The sequence below is a fragment of the Anticarsia gemmatalis genome, chromosome 4 (assembly GCF_050436995.1).
Source record: "Anticarsia gemmatalis isolate Benzon Research Colony breed Stoneville strain chromosome 4, ilAntGemm2 primary, whole genome shotgun sequence".
In the NCBI taxonomy this organism is placed as follows: Eukaryota; Metazoa; Arthropoda; class Insecta; order Lepidoptera; family Erebidae; genus Anticarsia; species Anticarsia gemmatalis.
The window spans coordinates 4,760,626-4,786,595 of record NC_134748.1 but is presented as its reverse complement, the minus strand read 5'-3'; the positions used below and the strand labels follow the sequence as shown (position 1 = coordinate 4,786,595).

General features: G+C 33.9%; 1 protein-coding gene across 5 annotated transcripts in view; it reads left to right on the top strand.

The window, feature by feature from the left end:
• The window catches only part of Rab26 (RAS oncogene family member Rab26), a 95,108-nt gene that overhangs the window by 28,623 nt on the left and 40,515 nt on the right, over window positions 1-25,970 (top strand). For 3 of the 5 annotated variants that reach the window (XM_076113232.1, XM_076113230.1, XM_076113229.1), the window contains exon 1: window positions 10,853-11,060. Coding sequence is in view for 1 of the 5 variants with exons in the window: in XM_076113234.1 (XP_075969349.1) it covers window positions 3,113-3,223 (111 nt within the window). In the remaining 4 variants the exon portion in view is untranslated. Of the gene's footprint in view, window positions 1-3,112; window positions 3,224-10,852; window positions 11,085-25,970 lie in introns of those variants that run through there. The other 2 variants (XM_076113234.1, XM_076113231.1) reach the window with 2 other exon arrangements.

Genomic DNA, 25,970 nt, shown 5'->3' with positions numbered 1-25,970 from the left:
ATTTATCTAGATACTGACTGTCAAGCGCAGATTACTTACTACCTAAAGGTGTTTGAAAGTCTACTAGAGGTTTAAAATAAAACACATAATTTTCTTTCAGTTATTTTCGTTTGATATGTTCCGTGATGTGTCAAGTTTTCAACTTATAACGTAGAGGCAAAGTTATATAGATGTTTAGATATTTTGTTACTTTTCATTGGATGAAGTTTTTAATGAGGTTTTTGAAAGAATTACATATTGGGAACATTTTAGCATTGAGTTGACATTTTGAATGTTGACTCATTTTATACTTTACTTTTTAATATTATGTCAACAAATCCATGTGGCCCCGTCACGTATATAAAATTCATCCCTAAAGTTAGCCTTCTAAAAACTTGACTTTCTGCAACAAAAAACTGGTGATTTCAGGTGTAAATTCTATTTTTACTGTCTATGTCATTATGATCCAATATAGAAAAAAAACGTAAAAAAGCAATTCCAATAAATTCGAGCATTACTTTCAATTACCCGACAATCAAATAAACAACTAACAACTAAAACTACTTTTACAATCACGGGCACGCAACGCAGCCATTAAAACCGATAAAACCTTTTGTTTTTCGATACAAACAAAATCGACTCCTTACAGTACCCACAACTTGCGAGCTAAAGCGTGTACCAAGCAGATTCGCCGTGCATAGCTAAGTTATTAAGTTATGTCACTGTAGAAGAGCCGAGCGGGCTTCACTAACACGATTTGTGCTATGAACGGACTTCAAAAAGCCGTGTAATCACCATGAACCATGTATATCGCCGTGAACATTTATCGGGAATAATGTGATTATTGACAGGATGTGGATATGTAGCACATCTTTGATCATGTTGGATAAAATATGGATTTACAAGTAGAGCATGTTGCTTGAAAATGTTGCAGTACTGCTGGTGCTTTGGACCCGCACGAGATGTTACTACGGAGCAACTGCAAAAGGCTGTTCCTCTTACTGTCAGTAGTTAATGGCGTAATGTATTTATTTTACTAAGCTACACAGAGATAATACGGCGAACTTTACCACAAAAGTTTTATCGTGTGCGAAGCAGAGTAAAATTAGCGAGTAAAATTAGTATCTACTTGGTATTATAAATTAGATAAATATTTACGCGCAGCTTATTAAATATAATGTTAAAAATTTGGTAAAGTATTTACGAAATACGTAGTCAAAGTATACTTCAGCCTTGTTTGGGCCTCAAGCTTTTTTTAGAACACAGTGTAAGTGGATTATTCTGTTAGAAAAATGTATTATCGAAGTGTACATTCTGTTCGAAAATATTCTTTTAGACCCTGTTTCGTAAAAAGGTTGTAAAGTAGAACTAGGGTTACACTTTACTATATTAGGATCTAAAATATCCTTTGCCTTTTTACTACTTTCGAAAATCTTTTGTGAGATTATTTACTTCTTCGATAAAAAAGAATCTATAAAGTACCTCGTACCTCGGACTTTATTAATCACTGTTCATAAAAAAGATTGTTAATCCCGAAACATAAACGAGAAACACAAAAATACTTTCAACTTAAAACAATGCCGTAGGAACATTTCTTTCAAACTTGAGTTTTAAAGAACATCAGCTAATTAGAATGTTGCGATTAATTAACTTTCTTCAACAAAAAACAATGGTAACAAACATTTTATAATGAAGCATTTTTTATAACAAGACAAAAGTTTATTTAGAAAATGATAGAAGTATACAAAAATCAAAAGAGAATCGCGAAAATTAGATATTATGGGTATCTGTAGAGAGTTGTCACTGCCTACAAAAAGATGCTAGGATTACGAAATATACCAGTAAAATTGCTGATACGTAGCGCGATGTCAATTATCTATTATCTATATAAAATAATAGTAACTTGTACAATTGACTGTACAGTATCTTTCCCAGTCATACATACATATAACCTTCTATCGATGTATTCGTTCAGCGAATGTCTGCGTCGGAACGAACTGTCATAAAGCCTGTTGTAGTCAATCAATTTGCTGCAAATACTGCTGACGCGAGCCGTAAAGTCGGGTCAATCCACGTGAACCGTGTGCCAATATACAAGTAGGATATACAACATACAACGGCTGTAGTAAAGAGATAGTGGGATTTTCCTTTAAACTTTATATAAGTAGACGCGTTTAGTTTTTATGAAGTTTGAAGTTAGTCATTTATGAAGATGAAATTATAATATAAAATGTACACATGTCGGTTTTATATTACTGTGAGAGCCTAAATGAGACAAACAAATTTTCACCAAGAAATAGCAAAAAGCCGTAGCTACATTTAAGCACAAAGTGCTTGCTTTCCATATTTATTTAAAAAGGAGAAAAAACCTTATTATCGCATTTGTACCCGGCAATATTGGAATGAAAGAAAAACAGGTCGGCGTTAAAGGCTTATCGTGGCAATGTGTTGTCGGCTCGATTGTACGGAACACGAAAACAAGAGAAAAAGCAATGTTTGTAGATCCACACTCGTTAACATGTAACCTCCCTCGCTTTTTGATTCTCAATTCGGGGTGATCAGGCTGCGGTACGATGGAATCGAAAATGTGATGTTTGTTTACAGTAACGCTTCGTTCATATACCAACGGTGTCAAATAATAAATGACGTTTTCATCATAGCAATTTATTGTGAATGATTACTGGTTTGATATCAACGCTATACTCGATTATTTGCTTAACACGTAAATGAGTCGTTTCGTCAATAGGTTGATTGTTAAACATTAAACGTAAAAACAACCTATTGTTCTAACGAAAATCTGCTTACTGTATGTAGTAAGCGCGTATATGCTGCAATGGCCTAGGTGATCGCATTGTCATTGTGCAATGCATCTTGTCCCACCCCCAACAAATAATTTCGATATAGTTTAAATAAATATTGGTAAAGTATGGATATTAATATAGAAAACATTATATTCGTCGTGTAAGCTGTGAATAGTTATACCTACAGTGTTTTGCCATAATCAATCAATTTTTATAATTGTATAAGAGGGAACACGATGTAAATAAGTAAGACAGTAAAGATTTAACACAATTATACCCTTTTTCTATTATTTTTCTTCCTTATATGTTAACTCTCTCATTTCTATCAACAGACAATCCTGCTCGGTGACAGCGGAGTTGGCAAGACATCTCTACTAGTACAGTTCGAGACCGGTAAATTCCAAGCAGGCAATTTCTCCGCAACCGTCGGCATCGGTTTTACGGTAAGTGAACGTTAATTTACGGTTGAGAAACCGTAATTTGTGTCGTCGTGAATTGTGTATTGTTTGATCATGAATTTGTGGGTTATATTTGTTTCAGATCTTAGATTATAATGTTTTATTAACTGTTTTAGTATAATGAAAATATGCCATTGTGTTAGGAAATAAGAAACATTAAAGATTTCATAAGTATTGTTTATACAAGTTTAAGTTAACTTGTTAGTAGCTCTACCAGTTACTTTATAATTACTTAAATACCAAATACATAGTATGTTAAAAATATCCATATTTATGCCTAATAAACACTACAAGATTTCAAATTAATTTCTACATAACTATCCCTAATAAATTCATCGAAATACTCCCTCAACCCAATAACCAATATTTCAAACTAACTAGTAAGTAACTATTACAACAAAATCAATTTCACATTCATAACATCAAAATCACTAGACTGAGAATTAAATTAGTGGCGACAAAGAAACCGGTCACCTATGAAGTAAGGGTAGCTACCCCCCGTGAGCCACGTACATTGAATATAAGCGAGCGAGCATGTCTCTTACACCCCCCGGCGACTGGACCGTCTATACGTGTAGCTTTAAGTGAAATAAATGCATGTTTTGATGCTGTGGGATGTTGAAGGTACGACTTATAATATGAATAGGTATAAAATATTGTGAAGATATGCTACTAGTTTTGGTTTCTCTGTGATCCGGAAATTAGTACAAATATCGGTTTATTTATTCAATGATTTCTTTTAAATGTTTCTGTCATATGTATTTTTAACGGCACGTTTGTTCTAAACCTGGATGTAAAAAGAAGCTATTGCTCAGAGCATGAGAACTTGGTTGATAGACCTCCATATCTATCCTGCACAGAACCGTGCTCGGCTTTAAGTGCGTGACGGTGGCTGTCTTATCAGTACCCTATCATAAACCCTAGGATGTGTACGCAGACTAGGACACTATAAACATATTCCTGCAAAATTGGCTAGTTTTAATGAAACTGTCTGAATTCATCAGCTTACACAACCTACATTTACGCTACATGAAATGATTCTTCATAATAAGTTCAAAGCTGACCACTGCGTTCTACACTATTTTGCATACTGCGAGACTCTGATTGCGCATTGTCTACTGTCATAGAATAGCAAGCCCGACTGACACACGTCACACCCACTAGTTTATATGAAACAATACGCTGTACATCGACGGCTTCACACGTGGATTTCAGCATACGTTTAGATGCCGTGACGCAATGTAGAGCGTGTAAGGTATATTAGACGTGTTCTGTTTGTGACAATCGTTCTCCGCGTGTTACATTTGTCTATAGACGATCAGTGATTGGAGCGGACAGTCTATTGATGGGTTGTTGATTAGTCGTACTAAACGAAGGACTACTGTTCTTCGGAAGGCGAGTATGGAGCGATTCTATATAGTGGTCATTAAATATATAAGTAAATTCAGTATCATTGCCATTATTACAGCTAGATGATTACGCTATTTACAATGAAAAAGCGCATACGATAGTTCCTGATCACAAATATCTAAAGCTTTCAGTAGCGCAGTCATTTAAAGTCGGTATTGCCGAGTAGATATCGAGAGTTTGAATGTCGAGTATCGAAAATGAACCGCCAAAATAGTTCTTACGGAGTTCGCTAGAGGCGTTGATAAGATTTTCGTGCAAAATTTCTCAATAGCTAGCCGGTTGCCGGTAGTCGATAGTAGTAGAGAATCGAGCTATAGAATCACACAACAAACAATGAATCATGCTCATCCCAGACATGTGCCGCCTTGCACATTCGCACACTATTTCTCACTTCGCTTGAAAACGTAGCACGTAGTAAATATCTGTGAGCCGCCACTCCGCCAGTGCTACCAGTATTTTGGTAATGTTTGTTGAATCACACTAATGGATTTTACTAGCAAATGCAAATCCTCGTGAGTCTTACAGATGAAGTCGGGTTGTACAAACATTTTTAAATAGAAAATGTTGTAGGATGTTATTTTGACAAAACATGCACGTTTCGGCGTACAAAAATTCTTTTTACTAATGAAACATTAACATAACCTCGCCTTTAATTAACATTAGATAGTTATGCTACCTTTTTTCCGAGTGTTGTGCGATCTTTCAACAAGGTTAAAGTTGTAGCCTATTTTCGTAATTCACTACAACCCTTTGACTGCCATGACTAACGCGTTGTTATCATTATACAGGGTGAAAATGACAGCCTTCTGTTACACCCGGTATAATATGGCTAATTCCTAGCACAATCCTTGTTCCGTATCTTATGTCCTTTCTCGAGCTTCAAACATTGTGTAAGTAGAAAATTTCATCCAATCGGTTCATAAAGGAGAGACAGACTAAGTTACTTTCGCATTTATGATATAAGTAGGAATTACTTAACAATAAAACGTTGTACCTAGTCAATCGACAAACAACAATGATTGCAAAAGTTAAAAAAAGTTCCGGTTCCTGTTACAAACAAGTTGTTTTCCGTCATGTCATTGATAAAAATTAAATGAGTTCGCCGGTCACGTGCTTGTTTTTGTAACAGATTCAATTTGTGACGATCATTTATTTATTTCTTGCGTTACGTAACTGCTTGATGGTAAATTAGGCTATTTTTAGCGTGACGAATCGCAGACGGTGAAAAAGCCTGCCGTTTTTAAAATGAACTGATTTAATTATTCTAAAAGGAACGGGGAAGGTTTTTTTATATAAATTGCTGTGTAATTGAATGAAAACGGCGTATTTCTTATTAGTAACATTATAAGGAAAAGATCATAAGTAAAATGAAAAGGAAACTTTCAACTTATTAAAGTTTTAAAGACATATTTATCTTATCAGCCAGCTATCTACATATTTCTCAAATCTAGAAGCTTGTTAATGACATCGATTTCTACTTACTTAACAATGAACAACAATGTACCACATTTCTTACAGAGTCCAAACAACAAGCCTCTACATTAGTAACAAATCGCATACACTGAATAATTTTGGACACGCTTATCCGTATCAAACCGCGATCAGCTGTAAAAGCCTCCGTGTGCCTTCAGCTGTGAACAAAACGTAGTCGCTATTTATAAACGACTTTAGTATGCTTAAATAAATATTCTTAAAGGCAGGGAATATTTTTACCTAGTCTATAACAGTGATAGCCAAATGGTATATGCCAGGACCTCCCACACAAGTGGTTGATAGTCGACGAGACCACACACCGGTAACTTTTCGAAGTTATGCGTGTATTAGAAAAATATAAATTGCTTTAACGGTGAAGCTAAAAATTGTGACGAAACTTTGGATACCTAAAAATGGAAAGTCCGCTACCCGCACTTGGCCAGCGTGGTGGACTTAAAACTTTTAAACCCTCTCTGGTTTGCGAAAAGACCCTTGCACAGCAGCAGGACAGTAACGGGTTAAACAAATAAATATTGCGAATCACCGTAGTATAACATTGTTACAAAATGCTCTCTTCCCCGAAGTAAATTACGAAGTAATACTAATAAGTATGATTATCTCTTATACGTGTTAATACTTCCAAGATTCTATACATATTTGACTTATTCAGAAGTTAATAACATCGTTCACTTCACAAGTCTTATCATAAATATTATATTAAAGATAACAAGAAAGATTTCTTCCCGAGCCGTGGACTTAATTAATTAAATAAATGCTCCATTCTATGTACACTTGAGAAACTTGAGATTATGAAGAAAAATTAAGATGTAAAGCTTGTAGCAGACATGATACTGTTTCACCATTAACGTAGAGCTATTAAAAGAAGAATAACTTAATGCCTGGTTTCTAAGTACATTTAACGGTAGTTTATCTATTCAATTGCGTTTTTTAATGAGTTTAAGCGCTATTGAATAGATAAACAACCACTAAATGTATCTCAGAAACCCCCCCGGTTTCTGAGGTACATTTAGCTATATTTAAGCATATTTAAGCAAGCATTTATTTAGGTATATTTAAGCAAGCATGTCTCTGTTAGAATAAATAATCTCACAAAAAACTGACTAGGATTTCAAGCATTGTAGTCTTATTTGATTTTATTACATAAAACAAATTATGGGTCTATTGGTCGACAGGGCGTGAAGGCTCTATGTAACTTGTGTTTGATTGAATCTACACTCTAATGCATCATCCGACCAAGTCTCTTTATCATAAAACTGCGAAAGAATACACTCTCCTTAATGCCCTACAGCAAAAGTAGGAATCATGTGTGCTAAGACCTTAAACGTGCATTTTATATTAGGAAACATTTATTATTGTATAAGAGTACTCGTCGAGATTTTAGGCGTGCCCCAGGGACCGATTTAAGGTCGATTTTCCTTTAACTTTGTGTATAAATTCTACCTTGGGATGTTGAACTAAGAGCTTGGTTTCTTATAGCAATTTAAAAGTATTCGATAAATGAAATTGCTGTATAGGATTACTAGTACACCGGTTTACGGTTCTATTTATTCCGTTTATAGGCACTTAGTCTTTCTTTACGATGGTTGTGTGTCGTGTCTTCGTGTGGTTTATTTCTAAAGAATGGCTGCTTTAGTCGTCTGATGTTGGGAAGTCTAACGACTTGACTTCACTATTTCTAGTTAATTAGCTTTGAAGAACACTTAACTACTTTTCGTGATCTTCGCTGTATCTTTGGAAATAACTTACGGGTTATTAAATCATTGTGATAAAACCAACCTCAAATTTTAATGCCGTAGAGTTTTTGGTACTTGGAATCTGAAAATAAAAAACCCAGAAAAATACATCGAATATTTTTCTGGATTATCCTAAATACCATCAATATAAAACACGATATGATTCCCAGGAATTTTTATTCATTTATAAATCACGATAAATTATACATAATCCGTTAAAATATGCCCGCTATTTGGCGAATATGTGTAGAAATATCATGATATTACTCGCAAATGAATATAGCTATTGTATGAAAAATATATTTGGATTCGGGGAGCGGTAATCTGTGAAAATATATGAGATTTTAAATGTTATTTATATTTCCGCTATTTGTGGTAAAATACATGTTATTTTAGGTAAAATTGCGTAAAAAGGTTCGCGTTCTACGGCCATGTTGTCGGTGAAACTCGTTTTACTTGTTACTGCTAATGTGATTGAATTTGATGGAAGTTAGATTTCAGATAACTTGAGTAGTAGTAGAACTATATACTATAAACTATATACTATAGATACGTTTACAAAGGCTAGTGTGTTCTGAGCACATAAAGTTATAAGAGATATAGGGTTTATGGTGTTAACATACAGATTGCAGTATAGAAAAAAAACCCGAAATTTCTAAAATATAATTTATAACTTATATATTAATAATAGTAATAATGTGTGTAAATATACCAATATTATTTTAGTATTTTGTGTACTTGTTACAATAAGAATCTCCAAAAAGTAATTGTAAATAAAGAATTATCATTACTATATTATTTTCCGGTATATAGTTAGGACATCTCATCAAGAGGCTCATAGCAGGGAAATCTTGGGTAAAATGGAACTGCTACTCAATGACAAAATAATGAAGGATCGACAAAATCGCTTCAATTTATGAAGGTACTACGCAAAATTTATACAGCCCTTTACGAGCCAAAGTAAATTATTAGAGAAAATATTCGATTTACCTTAGAGTTTGCAGGAAACTTGAAATTGACTGTTATTCGGAAACCTTATTAATTTTACCTGGAAAAAGTTCGCGTCGAAATTAAACGACAACTTGTGTAAAGTTCACGGATTGCGTCGGATTTTAACGATAAATTGGAAATTTTCGAAATTAAAGTTACATCTTGTTCGATGTTGTAAATAACGTGTATTACCTAATAACTTTTATTATTTTTCCTATCAACGTCGTCTTTACGTTTCTTATTTGAAATATTCAGTGGCAATAAGATACTATTTTAAGAAACTATAAATGAGTAATAACGAATAAGTTTTCAGTACAAATAAGTTTGAAAGAGTTAAAATGCAATAAGGCCATTTAACATTGCTAAAATGATAAGTTCAAAAATCGTATCAGAAAATCAACCTCGGAAAATCTTTTCACGTAAATGAAATGACACTATCGACTACTGTCCACAAACCATGGCCTAGTTTACAAACTTTACATGTCTGATTTCCATCCACCCGTCTGTATCGTAGGTATGAATTTCTATCACACACATATCGATTTAATGCGAGCAAACATTTCAAATAATTAATCTTGATAATCACAAACTGAGAGCCGTAACACACTAGTCCGTTCCGGAAAATTTAAAACGACCGTTTGCGGAATCTCAGTGAGGGTGGAAATCCGGACCGGGATATCCGCACGCGTGCGATCGGACTTTATCGTTCATAACAATCTACACTGAATTTTATTTCTACGTATATTATTTGCCTTCACATATTATTGTTTATCATATGTAGAAAATTCAAAGAAGTTTTATATTTTCATAAACCTTTGATTGGGAGAAAAGTGCTACCAAAAACATCAAAAGCAAGCAATTTACATACATAGGTCTTCATAAAGCCATATTTATGGGTCGTTAAATTGGGACCTTTGGAAGTAAAAGCCGATGTGTGAATTTAAGATTAACATCGGCTCGATATCTGAAACTGTGAACGGGTTTCATCTGTCAGCGATATAATTTTAGTTGGTGTATAGCGGTATAATTGAGGTGGAGAGGCCATAATCGAACTGTCAGACCGTTAAATTAATGGGTAATCTATAGAACGTGTGATTGTAGACTTGATTTCTATAGATTCTATAACCTAGTTCGCGCCGAGTTATATTCTATGAAATAGTTCAAAATTAGACACCTCTGTAACTTTGTTGTATATAACTAGTATGTACTAAATTGACACTTCAAGGTGTTTGCTTCTATATATTAATGTGATCGTGTTAAAATTAAAAGTAAGGACAATTTGAATTAACGTCGGTGAACTGCGACAGAGCGCTCAAAGGCTTGTCAGTCGCCGAAACAACTTTCTAATGAGAACTTTGAATGTACGAGTTTTTGGTATTTGGTTGAGATAAACATTTTACTTTTCTTAAGTTTAAATTTGTTATTAAGAAAATATTATATGCTTATTACTTACGTAAATATCAGCTGCCGGTCTTCACTTAAAAATAATGTGATTTTGAATGCATTCAGTATGCATTTTAATATGCATAATATGCATAATTTTTTTTTCTCAATTTCAAAATATTTTATTTTAATTACGAAGGTAACTTTTATTCAGACTCCGAGTCAGTGTTTTGCGACTTTTATTTAAAGATTGCTTAATTACAAACTGCCAACTTTTTCTAATTTTAGGCAATTTTCCCAGCTCTAAAATTTAAAATGTGTTCTTAAATAAAAATCTGAGCGAAACTCATTAGTCTTTATTCTTTGCAGTCTAGACACAAAACACTGATTGAAGAAAAAGTTAACGAAAAAACTTAAATAAAAAGAGATTCTCTCTACTAAATAATTCATTAACCACACGTAGTTGCCTTAACTTTATCCAATACTCATTAGTGCAACTTAACAAACATTTCAAAGTATTTTCATACTGTCACACGAACACAAACCGCATCCAATTTGCGCGGGTACAAAGGCTAGTGGCTCAATGCCGTATCCAGAGCGACAAGCGGGAAACAGCGGGAGGTAACGGGAGGCAGGGATGCGCCCGGGACTTTCATCCCGGAGAGTCGAGCAGTCGGCACGGGACGACGGGCGCGAACACTCCCAACACTGGCTGAAATTAGCGCGGGAAAATCGCGACAACTTTTCGCACGGATGATCTGGCGGTTGCGTTCGAATTTCGAGTCGGAGTTTAAAAAGTGTTGACTTTTATTGTGAGTGCCAGTATTTTTCGTGGAGTGTGTTTTTTTGTGTGTTAATTAAAATATTTTTTGAATATAAGCTAATTAAAAATATAATTTGCAGTGAAATTAATCAGAGGAGATAGATTTCAATCTATATCGTTGGACTTTAAAACCTGAGATCGATACGCATCAGTATTTAATGGAACCATGAGCAACTACAAAGGCCAATAATTGATGTTAATTACTTTTTAATTACAGTTCGTTTCGATAGTGAGATCGCTGTACCATATTATATTGGTAATGATGAGGGTTTTCTTTGATTCGGGGATTAACCGTACCAATCGGTAAGTGGGGTAGTGATAATTACTATGCCTGAAGCTACTATTTTTTTGCGGATTACATTCCTCAGGCGATATTTTTTTGAATTTAGGGTCTTACTTTTCGAACTTGTTCATATTTGGATTTAGTTGAGAGTTATAGAGATACAAGTAAAAAAATATACATAGGTATATTTATGTAAATGGTTTTGAATATTTTTAAACTGTTGCGACACTTTACATACGGGTTCACACAATTTTTTTGGAGCAAGTACTATAATTCTACCCACTGCGTATAGGTATGCCTACATAGAAAATGTGTGATAATTCTGTCAACTTTTGCCCGCAAGCGGAAAAAAGATGAGATTCGCGAGATAACTTTCCGTTTTATTACGTTATGCAGAATAGACGCGCGTCAAAAAATTGCGGGACACTTGATCGATGATAAAAGTATGAGAAAACATAAAAAGTATGTTTATTCTTGAACACGCAACAATCCCTATCCATCAAGCTAACACTGAAAATAACGTTCTATCTGAGATATATGATACTCATTTATTTATTTAAACTAAATATACCTACTAAGCTGTGTGCCAAAGGCATTTTCCACTAGTCCATCTGGGATGATGCAGAGAATTAATAAAGTTTGTGTTTTAACAAGAAATTAAAGCAAGATATTAATGCTGGCAAATAGTATTTTAAAGAAATAATGTCACTATAAAACAAAAATGCAAAATGGAAAAATATTTTTTGGTATCAATAAAAATGGAAGTTACTTTTAACTGGCTGAAAATATTGATGATGCGTAACTTATGAATTTTAAATGGCATGTATAATCGGAATATGAGAGTTACAAAGTAAAAATAATTTTATAAGAAAAATTACAACAGACAGAAACACGGCTTCTAACACAATTACGCCAAAGAACATTTTAAAGCGAGTATTAAATTACGTTCTAAATAGACTCAATATGGACGGCTCTCGTTACATTTAAATAAATTGCCATTTTATTCTCAATTTAATCTAATGAAATCTAAGCCCACTTTATCCTATTCCGGGATTATCCTCACGCCTCGCTCCGGGGTTAACACGTGTAAAAAATAAAACCTTTTTAAATACTAATTACTTTATAATTGTACTATACTGAATAAATAGCTAGACTGTTTGCAGAGGCGTTTAAATAGGCTCTATTTGCCGGAGCTTCGTGAAATCCCGGCCATTATACTAATTACGTGATTGCTGTTCTTAATTTTTCATATTTTACATTTAAAATGAGCGATTTTACTATGTAAATATTAAACGGCAACGACTTCTACTAGTTGTATAATTAATTGAGCTGGATTCGGATTAAGTACTAATTGGAGACATTAAAGGATGATCTTTTAAAGCTCGAATTTTGAGTTACGCCGAACTAAATTTTGATAGAACTGGAATTTTCTAATATAAAATTTACATTTGTAAATGTTCTTAGTAAAAGATATTGCTTTAAAATTAAATCTCTGGGATTATAATTGAACGTAAATTTATAAACATAGTAATTTAAAACTTTGAATTTTACAGGGGTAGGTACCTATATGAATAGTTTGTTTATATGTTCATTTTATCTTTAGGTATACATATCCTATCACAAGCATTTGTCTGCAGTGTATTTTATACAGAAGTCTTTTAAACGTACTTTGAGCGCTTTGCTGAGCGTCTCCGTGCGTCTAGAGGACATGGTAAAAGTAGTTTAAGTTAAAAATTACCTATTGTTAAGCAGTGTTAATGGAAAGCCTAATAAACTAAAATTTTGATAGTATATTGACGACTAATAAAATAATGAATTAACAAACAAATAGCTATAACCCACATTTTTCTATGTGCAACGATATCGGCATGAAACCCTAAATGACTATAAGTATTAAAATATTGTTGTAAACTTTGTTTTTATCTTTATATTTTGTAATAGGACTATGTATATGTACGGTGCGTGTTTTACTTATGACTTCATGTTCATGCCATAAAATATCTAAATAACTGAAGACAATGACGTCAACGTCTTTGTCAGTTATTCAGTATGCATATGAAAAATTCTCTCATACTTTCATAATGAAATTTAAGCCGCCATGCGCCATGACTGGAATCCCCAAAGGGATTGTGGAGGCATATATCTTGTTACTTTACACTTACAATTTGTTATGTTGAAGAAAATCTTAAAAACTTCACTTCTTCTAAATTCTTTTTTATGTAAAGTAGGTTTGCATTAGTGTAAAAATGTATTTTTCTGGTTTTTACTTTATTCGTCGCAATAAACTGTCTAATTTAAATTTTTAAACTAAAAGTGTATTGACGTGTTACGGATAAATTCTCTGTGATCAACGTTAATTGCATTGACATGACTAGCGAATAAACGAAGTTCTTATTCTTAGGATTACTCAAAGTTCAAGAAAAAATATGCAAATTATTTAGAAAAATATATAAAAACACAAAGAGTAATGGTGAAGAGCTTTGATTTTAATTGTTTAGTAAATTAACTTATGTCATTGAAATCAAACTAAATAAAGAATTAGTTTACAAAAACAGTCTCGTTTGTTGTCGTAAGTAGATAAAGAGCATTCATGATCGAATAATAAGGTCTAATTGAAAGCTTACTTTATTTCGTTGTCTGTCTGTAAGAAAATCACATTAGTGAACATTAAATATTCAAGATTTGTTTTTATAAGTCTATCAGAGAATTACCTACTGCCTAAACCTTCAGAGAATACTACCTAAATCTTATTCTTATTAAATAGGAATAAGATTTAAATCACTTTGTATGGATTAGGTACTCTATAGTGATTTCGATCTGAGTACATTTTTTTTCTACAGCTAATTAAGTCGCCATTTTTCTAAGGTATGTACAATGTATGAACCGAATACCAATACACTTTTGCGTATCTATACTAATATTATAAAGCTGAAGAGTTTGTTTGTTTGTTTGAACGCGCTAATCTCGGGAACTACTGGTCCGATTTGAAAAATTCTTTCAGTGTTAGATAGCCCATTTATCGAGGAAGGCTATAGGCTATATATCATCACGCTACGACAAATAGGAGCAGAGTACCAGTGAAAAATGTTACAAAAACGGGGAAAATTACGATTCTCTTATGTGACGCAAGCGAAGTTGCGCGGGTCAGCTAGTTCTTCATACGAATAATTTAAACTATTTTTGACGGAACAAAATCTGTGTTAAGTGCATATTACCTATGCGAGTTTAAAGAAAAACATACACGTACATATAAATAATTTACATAAAAAACCCGCACGTAACTGCTTTTATAACCATACAAAATGTCAGCTAAACTATTAAGTGATTAAAAAGCCCGCTATAACAAAACTACTGACCTACCTCAAACCCCAATAACCTACAAACGAGTATCGATTTCATTAATTTCGGCTCATTTTATTCCCGTATTTCGAGCGTCGTGCGCGCCGATGCATGCGACCATTCTTCTGGCGCAGTAGTGCGAGAAAATCGGGCGATGTCGCGCGACATTACTAGTTTTATTAAGTTGCTTATCCGCGCCGAACATTCGTGCGAGTCGGTGAACAAATGGGACACAAAATGGCGCTCATTGAGTGCACCCCTTTCACACCCTGTGACCCTGGTACACGTGTTTGTTACTCGATTTTATGGGTTGTTTATTTTTTAAGACAAAATAGATATTTTCAGCTAACCTAATAATTTGTGATTTACCTGTAGTAGTACTTAATAAGCAATTAAAGATTTGTATGAATTCTGAAAAACATAGTTATTCGAAACTGAAAAAACAACTAATTTTGTAAGTAAGTAGAGATTACTTTTAAGTAAAATTAAAAATAAAACATCTTTATTAATTTTACTGCTTGAAAAACTAACCAATGTACAGAATTCATTTCACGCATATGAACTTTATGTTCATTACTAGCTGACCCGTGCGGCTCCGCTCGCGTGAGTTTCGTACTGTTGCTTATTCGTTTGAGCACGCGAATTGCGAAGCACTCGATACACATAAAAATGCTAACAACTCTTTTGTCATCTAATGGTTATTTACGAAAGGGACCCGAAGGGCACACAATGTGACACAGGCTCAGGCAGGCCTGATTTCCTGTGGTTACCTTCTTTTCCGCTCTCGTCTGTATCCGTACCAGTTTACAGTGTAAAATATAATACCTTATTATAGACTGACCATTGCTTACCCGTCTGGATTCAGAATATTATAATAGGTACAGACAGACCTATCTGCGCCGGAGCTCTTCACACGCGTAATAATGTTTACTTGCGATGATACGTCCGAAACCGCGTAACCCGTAATTATTTTTTATATATCATCCGTTGTTTATTTTTTAAAACTTACCACGTAGTCTGTTTCATAGCTATACAATTTATTTCCTTAATGCAACCAATTAATTTGTATTATAGACTGACCATTGCTTACCCGTCTGGATTCAGAATATTATAATAGGTACAGACAGACCTATCTGCGCCGGAGCTCTTCACACGCGTAATAATGTTTACTTGCGATGATACGTCCGAAACCGCGTAACCCGTAATTATTTTTTATATATCATCCGTTGTTTATTTTTTAAAACTTACCACGTAGTCTGTTTCATAGCTATACAATTTATTTCCTTAATGCAACCAATTAATTTGGTTATGTGTTTCGAACAACAACGCCATCTGTTAGTTGCGGCGAACAACAAACGAAATTACTCGGTTGCCATCTAGGATATCCCGACCGCACCGGACCCACGTAAACCAACATTTTTGTGTAATATATCATACAACATTTATGTTTAAAAATCTTATAAATGTATAGCATGTTTCAAAGGTATTTTTTTACAATAAAGCCATCAAAACAAATTAATTAGAAAAAACATGCTTTGTTGCGAGCTATAACGCCATCTATTGGTTGGTGCGAACAACAGGTATCGATACGGCAGGCGCCGCGTTAACTTTATGCGAATGTTGTGAAATGGATTGTAACGCCATCTATGGTCTCTATAGGGAAACGCAGGTTCAAACGATTTCTACGTATATTTTTCAATTTTCTAAATTTTTTTGAAATTTTATGCTATAAAAAGTATCCTAGAAACTGCTCCACTACTTAATCTATGCATATACCAAATTTCAGTGCATTCTATCCGGTAGTTTTTACGTGATAGCGTCACATACAGACGGAGGACAGACAGACAGACAGACAGACAGAAAAGAAAATTATAAATTGCAGATTCGGTATCAGTATCCGTTACTAAACATCCCCCATTGGTTTTTTTTTAAATATATTCAATGTACAGAATTGACCTCTCTACAGATTTATTATAAGTATAGATTAACACGATCCAATCGTTACCTGCACAAAAACACCTTGCTACAAAACGGACTACTAACGCCATCTAGCGGCAATCCCAACAACTAACCTCTTTTCACCAATGTAAAGTAGTACCTAGTACGTATAACCGAATTAAACATTCTGTGCTCATTGGTATCGAATTATCGGTACAATATCATAGCCGATAGACCGATATCGGTTAATTAGTGGTTTGTACAAAGTAAAGAGCCTGTTTACGACCCCAATCGGCTCGAATTTCGTTAATTGATAAGCTTTGTAAAACCTTTTCTATGTACTTCGAGTTGAGAGCTCTCAAAGGCGTGCAGTTCTCAAAGAGTATCGTATTTATTTGGTTCTAGCGATCCGATGTAGCAGTATTTAATTTTAATTTGCTGCCCTTTTGCTGCGATACTAATGGAGTTTGTGATGAGTTTTTGTACGATTATGATTTGGTTTACTGAAATATTGTAGGTAAAAATTATATGATGTGGCTATTACTTTAATTAACTGAAATAAAAAAAATATGTACTTATAAGGAATTTTCTGCACATTATTAGGTAACATTGAAAACATTTTTATCGGAAATTTATTGGAATTTCCAATAAAACAATAACTCATGGCAAGAAATTATTTCTTTAACATTTCTTAACTAATGCACCAACCGACATTTTATTCCTCGAATAAAATATGAGCCGAGCTGAGCCGCGCAGGTCAGCTAGTTATACACTATCTAACGTTTATTTAGTTTCAACACAAACCTTCTTTCATCCATCTGCAGCAGACAAATAAATAATAATATTATTCGCTAACTAAACATTTTCATTTGAGTACACTTATACAGCATGTTCTCATTATTATTACTATTTTACATAAACAGTACAGCAACGATATGAAAGTGCAATGTTCGTTAATACCCCTCATGAATACGTTGAACGCTCTATTCGGACGGAAAGATTCAATTTCCGCCCGTATTTTACTCGCCATGTATCGGTAATTAAAAGGCAAGTCTACTTATACTGTTTATACGTACAGATTTACCTTACTAAATATATGAACTAGCTTCTGCCCGACTTTTCCTGCAGATATCCCTAAAGGCTGTTTATATTAATCCGTTAATCTCGGCAACCACCGACCCCGGTTTCTGAGGTACATTTAGCGGTAGTTTATCTATTCAATAGTGTTTTTACACTATTTAATAGATAAACTCATATAAAAAAACGCTATTGAATAGATAAACTACCGTTAAATTTACTCAGAAACCGGGGGTAAGTCTATTAGAAAAACCTTTTACCGATTGATAACTGCCTTGCAATATCGCTAAGTGCAATGCCCATATAGAATTTTTTTACCAATGTTTTTACGCGAACAAAGCCCCGCTGGACAATCAATCCAAAACAAAATCCGTTGTTGCGTTTGTCTGCAAGTTGGTGATAAACTCAAAAACTACTGAATCGTTTTTTTAGTATGTATGTACGGATAGTTCTTTAGGACTTTAAGTGAATTAATTTATTAATTGACATAAATATAATAGTGTTTGGTACAAATGTCGAAAAAAAGTTGTACCGCGATCGATCTTTGCATTTGGGGAGCCCATGACTGGCAGGTCGGCTACTAACTCATAAAATCACAGCATACGCTGTAAAACGCTCCCGTTTCCCTTATTCAGAACAGTTTGCACAGAGAAGAAGCGAGCAAACAAAGCTAGCTAATAAAGCTGAAAGAGCGACGACGTAACCTGATATACTTCTGTAATACCATTTACTTGAGAACCCTAAGGTAATCTGTATATTTAAATCCAACGCCAAACTTCAACTGTCTTAGTTTAATGGGATATAAAAAAATGTTTATCTAAACGGATTAGGTTCAGGTTACATGACTCTTTTACAAAACCGTATAAGAACTAGATATAAGAAATGTGGCAGAGTAGAGTAAGATCCGTTCTTGCATCAAGACTTTGATAAGATTGGCAGGATGATAGCTCACTTAAAAAATCAATATAAAAAACATTTACGTAACATATATTTATGATTTTTACGCAAAGTTGCATACTATAGTTATATCTTATCATATAAAAGCTACATATTAAACCAACCCTACTACAAAAAGCAGAAGTAAATCAAACCCAATACAAAAAACACTGTAAATAAATCGAGTAAACATCGGCATCATAAAGAACACAGTCGCAGTTCCGTTACAAGTCGCCAGATTAATTAGTTTTTAGTTTCACACCGACACCTGTCCTTTGAAAACGTAAAGTAATTGCTTCAACAAACCAGCCATTTCAAACTGACCGTTGCAATACTACACTCTAACTTTATTCCAAGTAAATTGAAAATTCTTTTTGCGATTTTCTCTAATGTTGCAACTTCTTCGTGACTTTGCCCGCGTGAAGACTTTGGTAAAAAAAACTTCAGTCTGAATCCGTTCTGAACTATCTGCCTGTTGCCACATTGTAGAGAAGACGGGTCGTGGAGAGAAATTATTTTAGATATTGAAAATATAAAAGCAATCATGCTTTTATATGTATTTAAACTAAAGAGCCTCTTGTTTTATAACCCCAGGCATAGATTCCAGACTTCTCCTATGGAGAATATCGAAACTTCATGTACGGGAATTGGACAAACTCAGTCGTTTAAAACTGTTAAAAACTGTATATAGTTCAGAGAAGCTTTCAACTTTCTACGTGTAGTGTAGTAGTTTTAAGGTAAAATTAGACCACGGAACAAGAACAAAATACTTTGGAAAGTTCCTGACTGCTTCGGTAGTTCTTAACAAGGAAAACTGTCTAGCGCATCTCTACATGCCCACATCATATTTTTATTACAAATTATTACTTCTAATGCAGATAAACTATCAAATCACATTCACTAGACATGACAAGTTAAAGATATAATTATAATGATTAGATATCTGTATTTAAATATATGTCTATCACAGCGAAAACTATCCGACGGTGTCTACATTGACGTCTCTATCGTTCAGATACTATATACCTACATACCTCTACGTAAGGACTCTAACGTGAAAATCTTCGATGTTCAATCAATACTTTATATTTTACGACTTATGAATTTTCTTTACATACTTTATCAAGATTTCTCTGAAAATTTAAACAATTTTTGAAGCTTATTTTTTCAACTAAACTCGTCAAAAACTTCGTGGAAGCACCTCAATCTGCATTTTTAACCCTTCCGCCGCCGCATTATTTACATTTTTATTCGTAATTCAAAGGATTTTGTCACATCATAAATTCAAATGTATTTAAAATCTAAATTGAGTTTTTCACCGCTGGTAACCCTTTGGTTGTCGTTATATTCTGTTGGTTTGCAGTACCTACGTTCGATGTCAACGACGTTTCTTGTTTATTTGCGTTGGCTGAGAGCGTAAGCTAGGGGCTGGGGAGGGTACAGCAAATATCAATCTCGGTCACGAGCTGTTGTTTTTTCGTTTTAAATAGGTCAGACCTGTTTTGGATAGAGAATTGTGCTGATATAGATCATTTATATAATATTTTTTTGTTGAATAAACTCAGAAACAAAAGTTTTGCGGTTATTATTTTGAGGTATAATGAGGCCTACACCTCTATTAAATCACGTCTAGTGGTACCTTATGAATAGGTATGGTAGGTACCAAGGAGTGATACATCGAGATTTTTAAACTTTAAACAATAAATTACTAAAAAATTTTAGTACCAAATTATGTCTTCTAATTGTATAGAAACTTTATTATCAAACTTAATAGGATCCAATTAAATAGAGTACTTTGTAATAGGTATACGCAAACGGAACATAAAGTAGATAGCAAGAATCACTTGGGAAGTTGGAACTCTTGACAAGAACTCAGAATACGAGCCTTTTATTTCATTCTTACAAGCGTTCTTTGATGTGGACCCTTTTAAGGCTTACGTGGAGTTTATAGACAATACGCACTTAGGTTATGATCGGAGGAACAAATAAAATACATCTGCTAAACGGAGATGTAAGTACCTACTGATTAAAGAGAAATTGGGCCAAGAAAGAAACTACTTTAAATATTATTTGTGCTGTTGATGGGAATTAATTACGAAAAAAAAATCTACATTTTTCAAAACTAAAAATAATATACATCGTCACTTTTAGACTAATAATTTCTAACCATCGAGTAATATAAACCGTCGACAAGACGCTGCGCTATTGAAAGATTGTGACGTTTTTGAAATTTCGATGTCTGGTATATGATCGAATTTGGCAAAAATCTTTTAAATCTGTTATTTTTTTAAGAGATAATGCGTGTTTTCTTTAAGGATTAAAGAATATCTTCTATAATATGTACATAAATATAAAATTGCTTCCCTTTTTTCATTTTATCCACTCTGTATATGTACCTATATAGAGGTAGTACAGTCTAAGATAGTCGAATGTTTGGCCTCCCACGCAAGTGGTTCGGATTCAAACCCACGCAGCTTTCTTTGACTTTAGATAAATTGTGTGTGTATTTAGGTATTGGAAATCAAATGTCATTTGGTTATACGTTGAGAAAAACATCCCACATATCTCGAGTTCTTAAGTCAAGTTTTTCGTGTTGACACGATTAATCAATACATGCCTACGTACATAAAATCACGCCTTCTCCCCATCAAGGTAGGCAGTGGCCACAGAAGGTCAGAGATTAAAGACTATGCCTCTCTTTTTATTATTTTGCTATTAAACGCTAAAAATAAGTTTTTTTACCAATTTTCTGCAATTTCAGTAAGGATTAGTAAAAGAAGCATGCCAAAATACGCACTTTTTCGTATCGAATTAATGATTTATTACCTGAGTTACGAGCGAGAATTGGTAGAAAATGTATGTAGGTATTTTAAAACGAATTTATCCAAGATGTATGGTTTAAACCTATTATTTTCAAAATGGAAACTAAAATTCATGGAAAAGCGATCCTAAATAAAGTCGTGTGACGTGTCACTATCACGAGTGGATAAACACAAACCCTTTGAAGCTTGAACCAATAGTTTGAACAGTGCCAGTAATTTACATAAAAAATCAATGAATCGCTTCAAAAAGCGTTTGTTTTTAAAAACTGTTTTAGGCGTAAAAGTAAGCACGTATGGCCCGGTTTTTGTTTATAGCAATACATTAAGGTCCAATTTTATCACTTTTCAATAAGCTGGATGCTGGACTGTTGATCAGGTAACAACCTTAAAGTTTTTTTTTTGAATTTGCGGTTACACTTATCAGTCAGATTAATTATCTGACACCTACTAAATAAGTTAACTAACTGTCGTATAGTGTTGTAAGAATAACTTGCTTTCAAAATATTGTTTATACAAAACAAATTTTAAAATATTCGAAATTAATATTGACGATAAGGTTGCTTAACAATTATCAGGCAGAAATAGCACCTTATATTTTCCATCAAGATTATATCGGGAATTTTATATTTTAAAATAACACCCACCTATAAGATCGGAATTAAATAAAGTAGATAGTACAATATTTTTGGACCGTTGTAAAAGATAGCTCTATTTTTCAAACCCTTATCTCGTATTCAAACAAGAAGGACCTAAATCGGAACTTTGTACGCTTATCTTTGGACATTCAAAGCTAAAGATTGCGATAAACGTTTATAAAGTTAAAAGAAAATAAATATTTTTCTTAAATAATACCTTTTCAACGTCTGTAAAGGATTAGCACAGAAATAATATTACAATATGTATAAACCAACATCATCAAAACATTGTAAAACGTTAAGAAATAAAATAATAACAAAACAAAGTTGTATGGATTTACGACTTACATGTTCAAATAAAAAAAAACACTGAAATATTTTTCAGAAAACATTCATGCCTATCGAATCTATGAAACTATAGGTACTTAAAATAAACCACACCTACATCATATTCAGTGAGTCTCAAACGTAGAAACAATTTCTGTTTTCAAAAGCGGTTCGAACAGCTTCATATTTCTAAAGGCTTAGTCGATCGACTCAGCATCTTCATATCAAAGCGTTGGAAAGTGGAGTCAACACAAGTCCCAGTGCAACGTTTCAGAGAACCTGAACGTTCGCCGTTAATTACACAAGTTGGTAACCCTTTGTGTGTATTTAGAACTTCAAACTTTGATAATTGTTTGTTGTATACACTGTAATTAAAAATATAGCAGCACAAGCAAAAATAATTTTAAACTAGTCGTGATACTAATGAAGTCCCCTACTCGACTAGTGTGGTGGACTCATAGTCTAACCCCAGGCTCATTTCGGGAGGAGGCCCAGCAGTGGAAAGTTATTGAGCTAAATAATTAAATTTTACCAATAAATTTATTGATTAAAAACATAATGATACATATCAAAGCTACCTCATTGATAACTAAGTGCTTAATGAGGCACAGAAGTGTCAACTTTCTAACTCCGGGCACTAATTCTTGAATCAAAAACCCCGATATTTGAGTCCAAATCTTCTGCGCGGCGGTCTTATACACTTATCCTCATTTATTGATACGTCAAAGCGGCCAATCATCCCCAATAATAACCTATAATGACGTACGAAGTGTACTCCCAGCATCATATTATGTAAATGTCTTTACATATTCATGATACGATAATATGTAGGTGAAAGGGTTCTCTATCATTATCGATATTGAATGCAATACTCGCTCATCTCACCTCCTAAGGCGTTAGAAAGACATAATAACTTCTTTAGTAAGTGCGGTTACGGTCGATTAGTTTATATTTATGAAGCTTTTTCTGAAATACTTACATTCGATGTCAATTTCGATTCGCCTGAAATTAGACCGGAGTCGCATACTCATTCGGCTGCACAATGGTTCCATACTAGTTACATACAAACTTTTATTACCTACTTAAAAAACTAAACTGAGGAATGAAAGTTCGTACGCGGGTCAGTTAGAAAAACATACTTTCTATAGTTTTTGTGCGTTTCATCAATATTGCTTTCCACAGTAGCGTTTTTCATCGGTGTTATCGGCTTAACAATAAAAGTGAGGTTGGTCGCGGCCAAATACTGTTTCTTTGATGTTTGGATACGACCCAGCTGTTGTTTTCTACCCTCGCTGTTTTTATTCAGCATAAATTGATGTATCCACTGACTTTTTCAAGTAATATTGGGAAAATGTTGAAGTTTGTGAATGAAGAAATTAAAATCGTGTTATTTGAGCGGTACGATATTTACGAATACCTTAAAGCTGAAGCTACCTTAAAGGTTTAGCCGAGGAAGCGGCACAGATAAAGTTTTATTTGTATGATATTAGGTACTAGTTTCTGCCGGTGATTTTGTTTGACACGCAATGATGATAGTAATGATGGAAATATCCGAATTTTCGCATCTATAATATTAGTATAGATTACTAGGGTACTAGGATTACTGAGAATTTACGGAACTAACAATTTTCAAAACAATCCAAAAAACACAGGGAAGTCCCGCTAACTAAAAATGCTTTTTCAATAGGTAAATGTCAGACGGTTGTTATCAAAGGCCATTGTACAAAGCGTCGATAGAGCGATGTTGACTTTTTTCAAAGTTGATTGAAAAATTCTAACCTACGGAATGTTCGCGAATTTTTTTCAAGCTGAATTTGCTTTTTACATTCTCTGCCTTTTTGCTAGTGAAAAATCCAATCCCGTGGCCAAAAACTTTGAATGCGTTTTAGTTATTTAGGAATAACATCTAGTTTACTTTTGCGAACATTCATTTGAGGTATCGGCCAAACTAGAAATATCTTATTTCCACTAACTAGTCGGAGGCATTAACAGCGATCGGCGAGAGCAACTAGCGCTAACCGGTCGATTGAGGATCATTGAGTTAAACAACCTCAGCGCTGACATCAATAGATGGGTGGCCGCATAGTGGTATCAAGGCTGAGTGGCTCCATGCTTTGGAAGGCACGTAAAGAGTAGGTCCCGGCTAACATTGACATTAGATTGACCACTAACTGAAATATAAAACAATAATTAACTAGCTTCTTCGTTCTGACTCCGGTAAAAAAAATAATCCAAATGTTTCTCATAATGTATCATACCTAAACCAACATTGGCAAAACGGGTCTAATAAATTATAGCAAAATAATTCACAAAATGTCAAAACGGGGTCGCTATGAAAAATATGTTTTTCAACAATTCCAACATTTTATCCGGAGAATTTGTTAAAATACACACCGTGTTCACGTAGAGGCAAACGATCACTTCATCTGATTTATATGTCTGAATGTTTTTAATTTTAAAATTTGTTTGTTATTTGCGTCTGTAAATACCTATATAGGTACCTACTTAAAATATATACTATACTATTCATACCTTCATGCTAAATGCTACATTCATGCTACAGTTAGATGCGAAAGTCTGTCTGCCTTTTCCGCTTTTTGAGCAAAACTGCTGAATCGATCTTAATGATAGGTAGAAGAGACTTATAGACAAAATCCTAATTAAATATTAGACGGAACATGGGCGAAATTATCTTCTTTAAATTGGTGTTGACGCAGCATTCATTTTCGTCACCTTATACCACGTTAAAGAGAGTCGGTTCATCATGTTTTCTTTCTCTATTCATCTATATTATACGTCAATTCTGTCTTAAGCCATATTTTATCCATGTCCTCTTCCATATACTCGTAATGTATTTTTTTACCGTTATAATGTATTCAAGGCTAATTAATATTATTAGAAATTGCCTTCGTTCGTCTATTTTGCTAAAACCTGACTCATATTCGTCAAGACACCTAATTAATATGTGAACAGTATCAAAAAGCCAAAATTCTGAGAAATATGTATCTAAAATATTTGATATTTGCTATTTCGTTGAGTAACTTTGCTAATTAGATAAGTTCTCGGATTACTTGAGTGAAGTTTGTAAATAAGTTGTCGACATTTAACATAATACATTCGCGTCGAATTCGAAACGGCTCGCCCACACCTCAAACTGTTTTCATAATATTGCATTGACATTTAGAAGGAGAAACCCTCTTTAAACTTTACTTTATTCTTGTCTTTCGCTTGTCTTATAAGTAATCAATTCACTACTAAAATAAACCTCGTTTCTTTTGTACTACAATATTAATCATAATTTATGGTGCTCGCGGAACTAAAGCGTTTTGCTCAATTAAAATAACCTATGTTTTATCTCAGGCCTCCAACTAATACCGTGCAACATCAGAATAAGTTCAGCTAGAATGCAGTGAACGCGTAACGGGCATACCGAATTCCTCATTTATAAAATTCGTCTAGTATGGGTGCCTAAATGTCCAGTGCAGTCTTCTTCGACAGATATCGTAAAAGCGACTTCAAATCACATTCGCGTGCACGCGCTG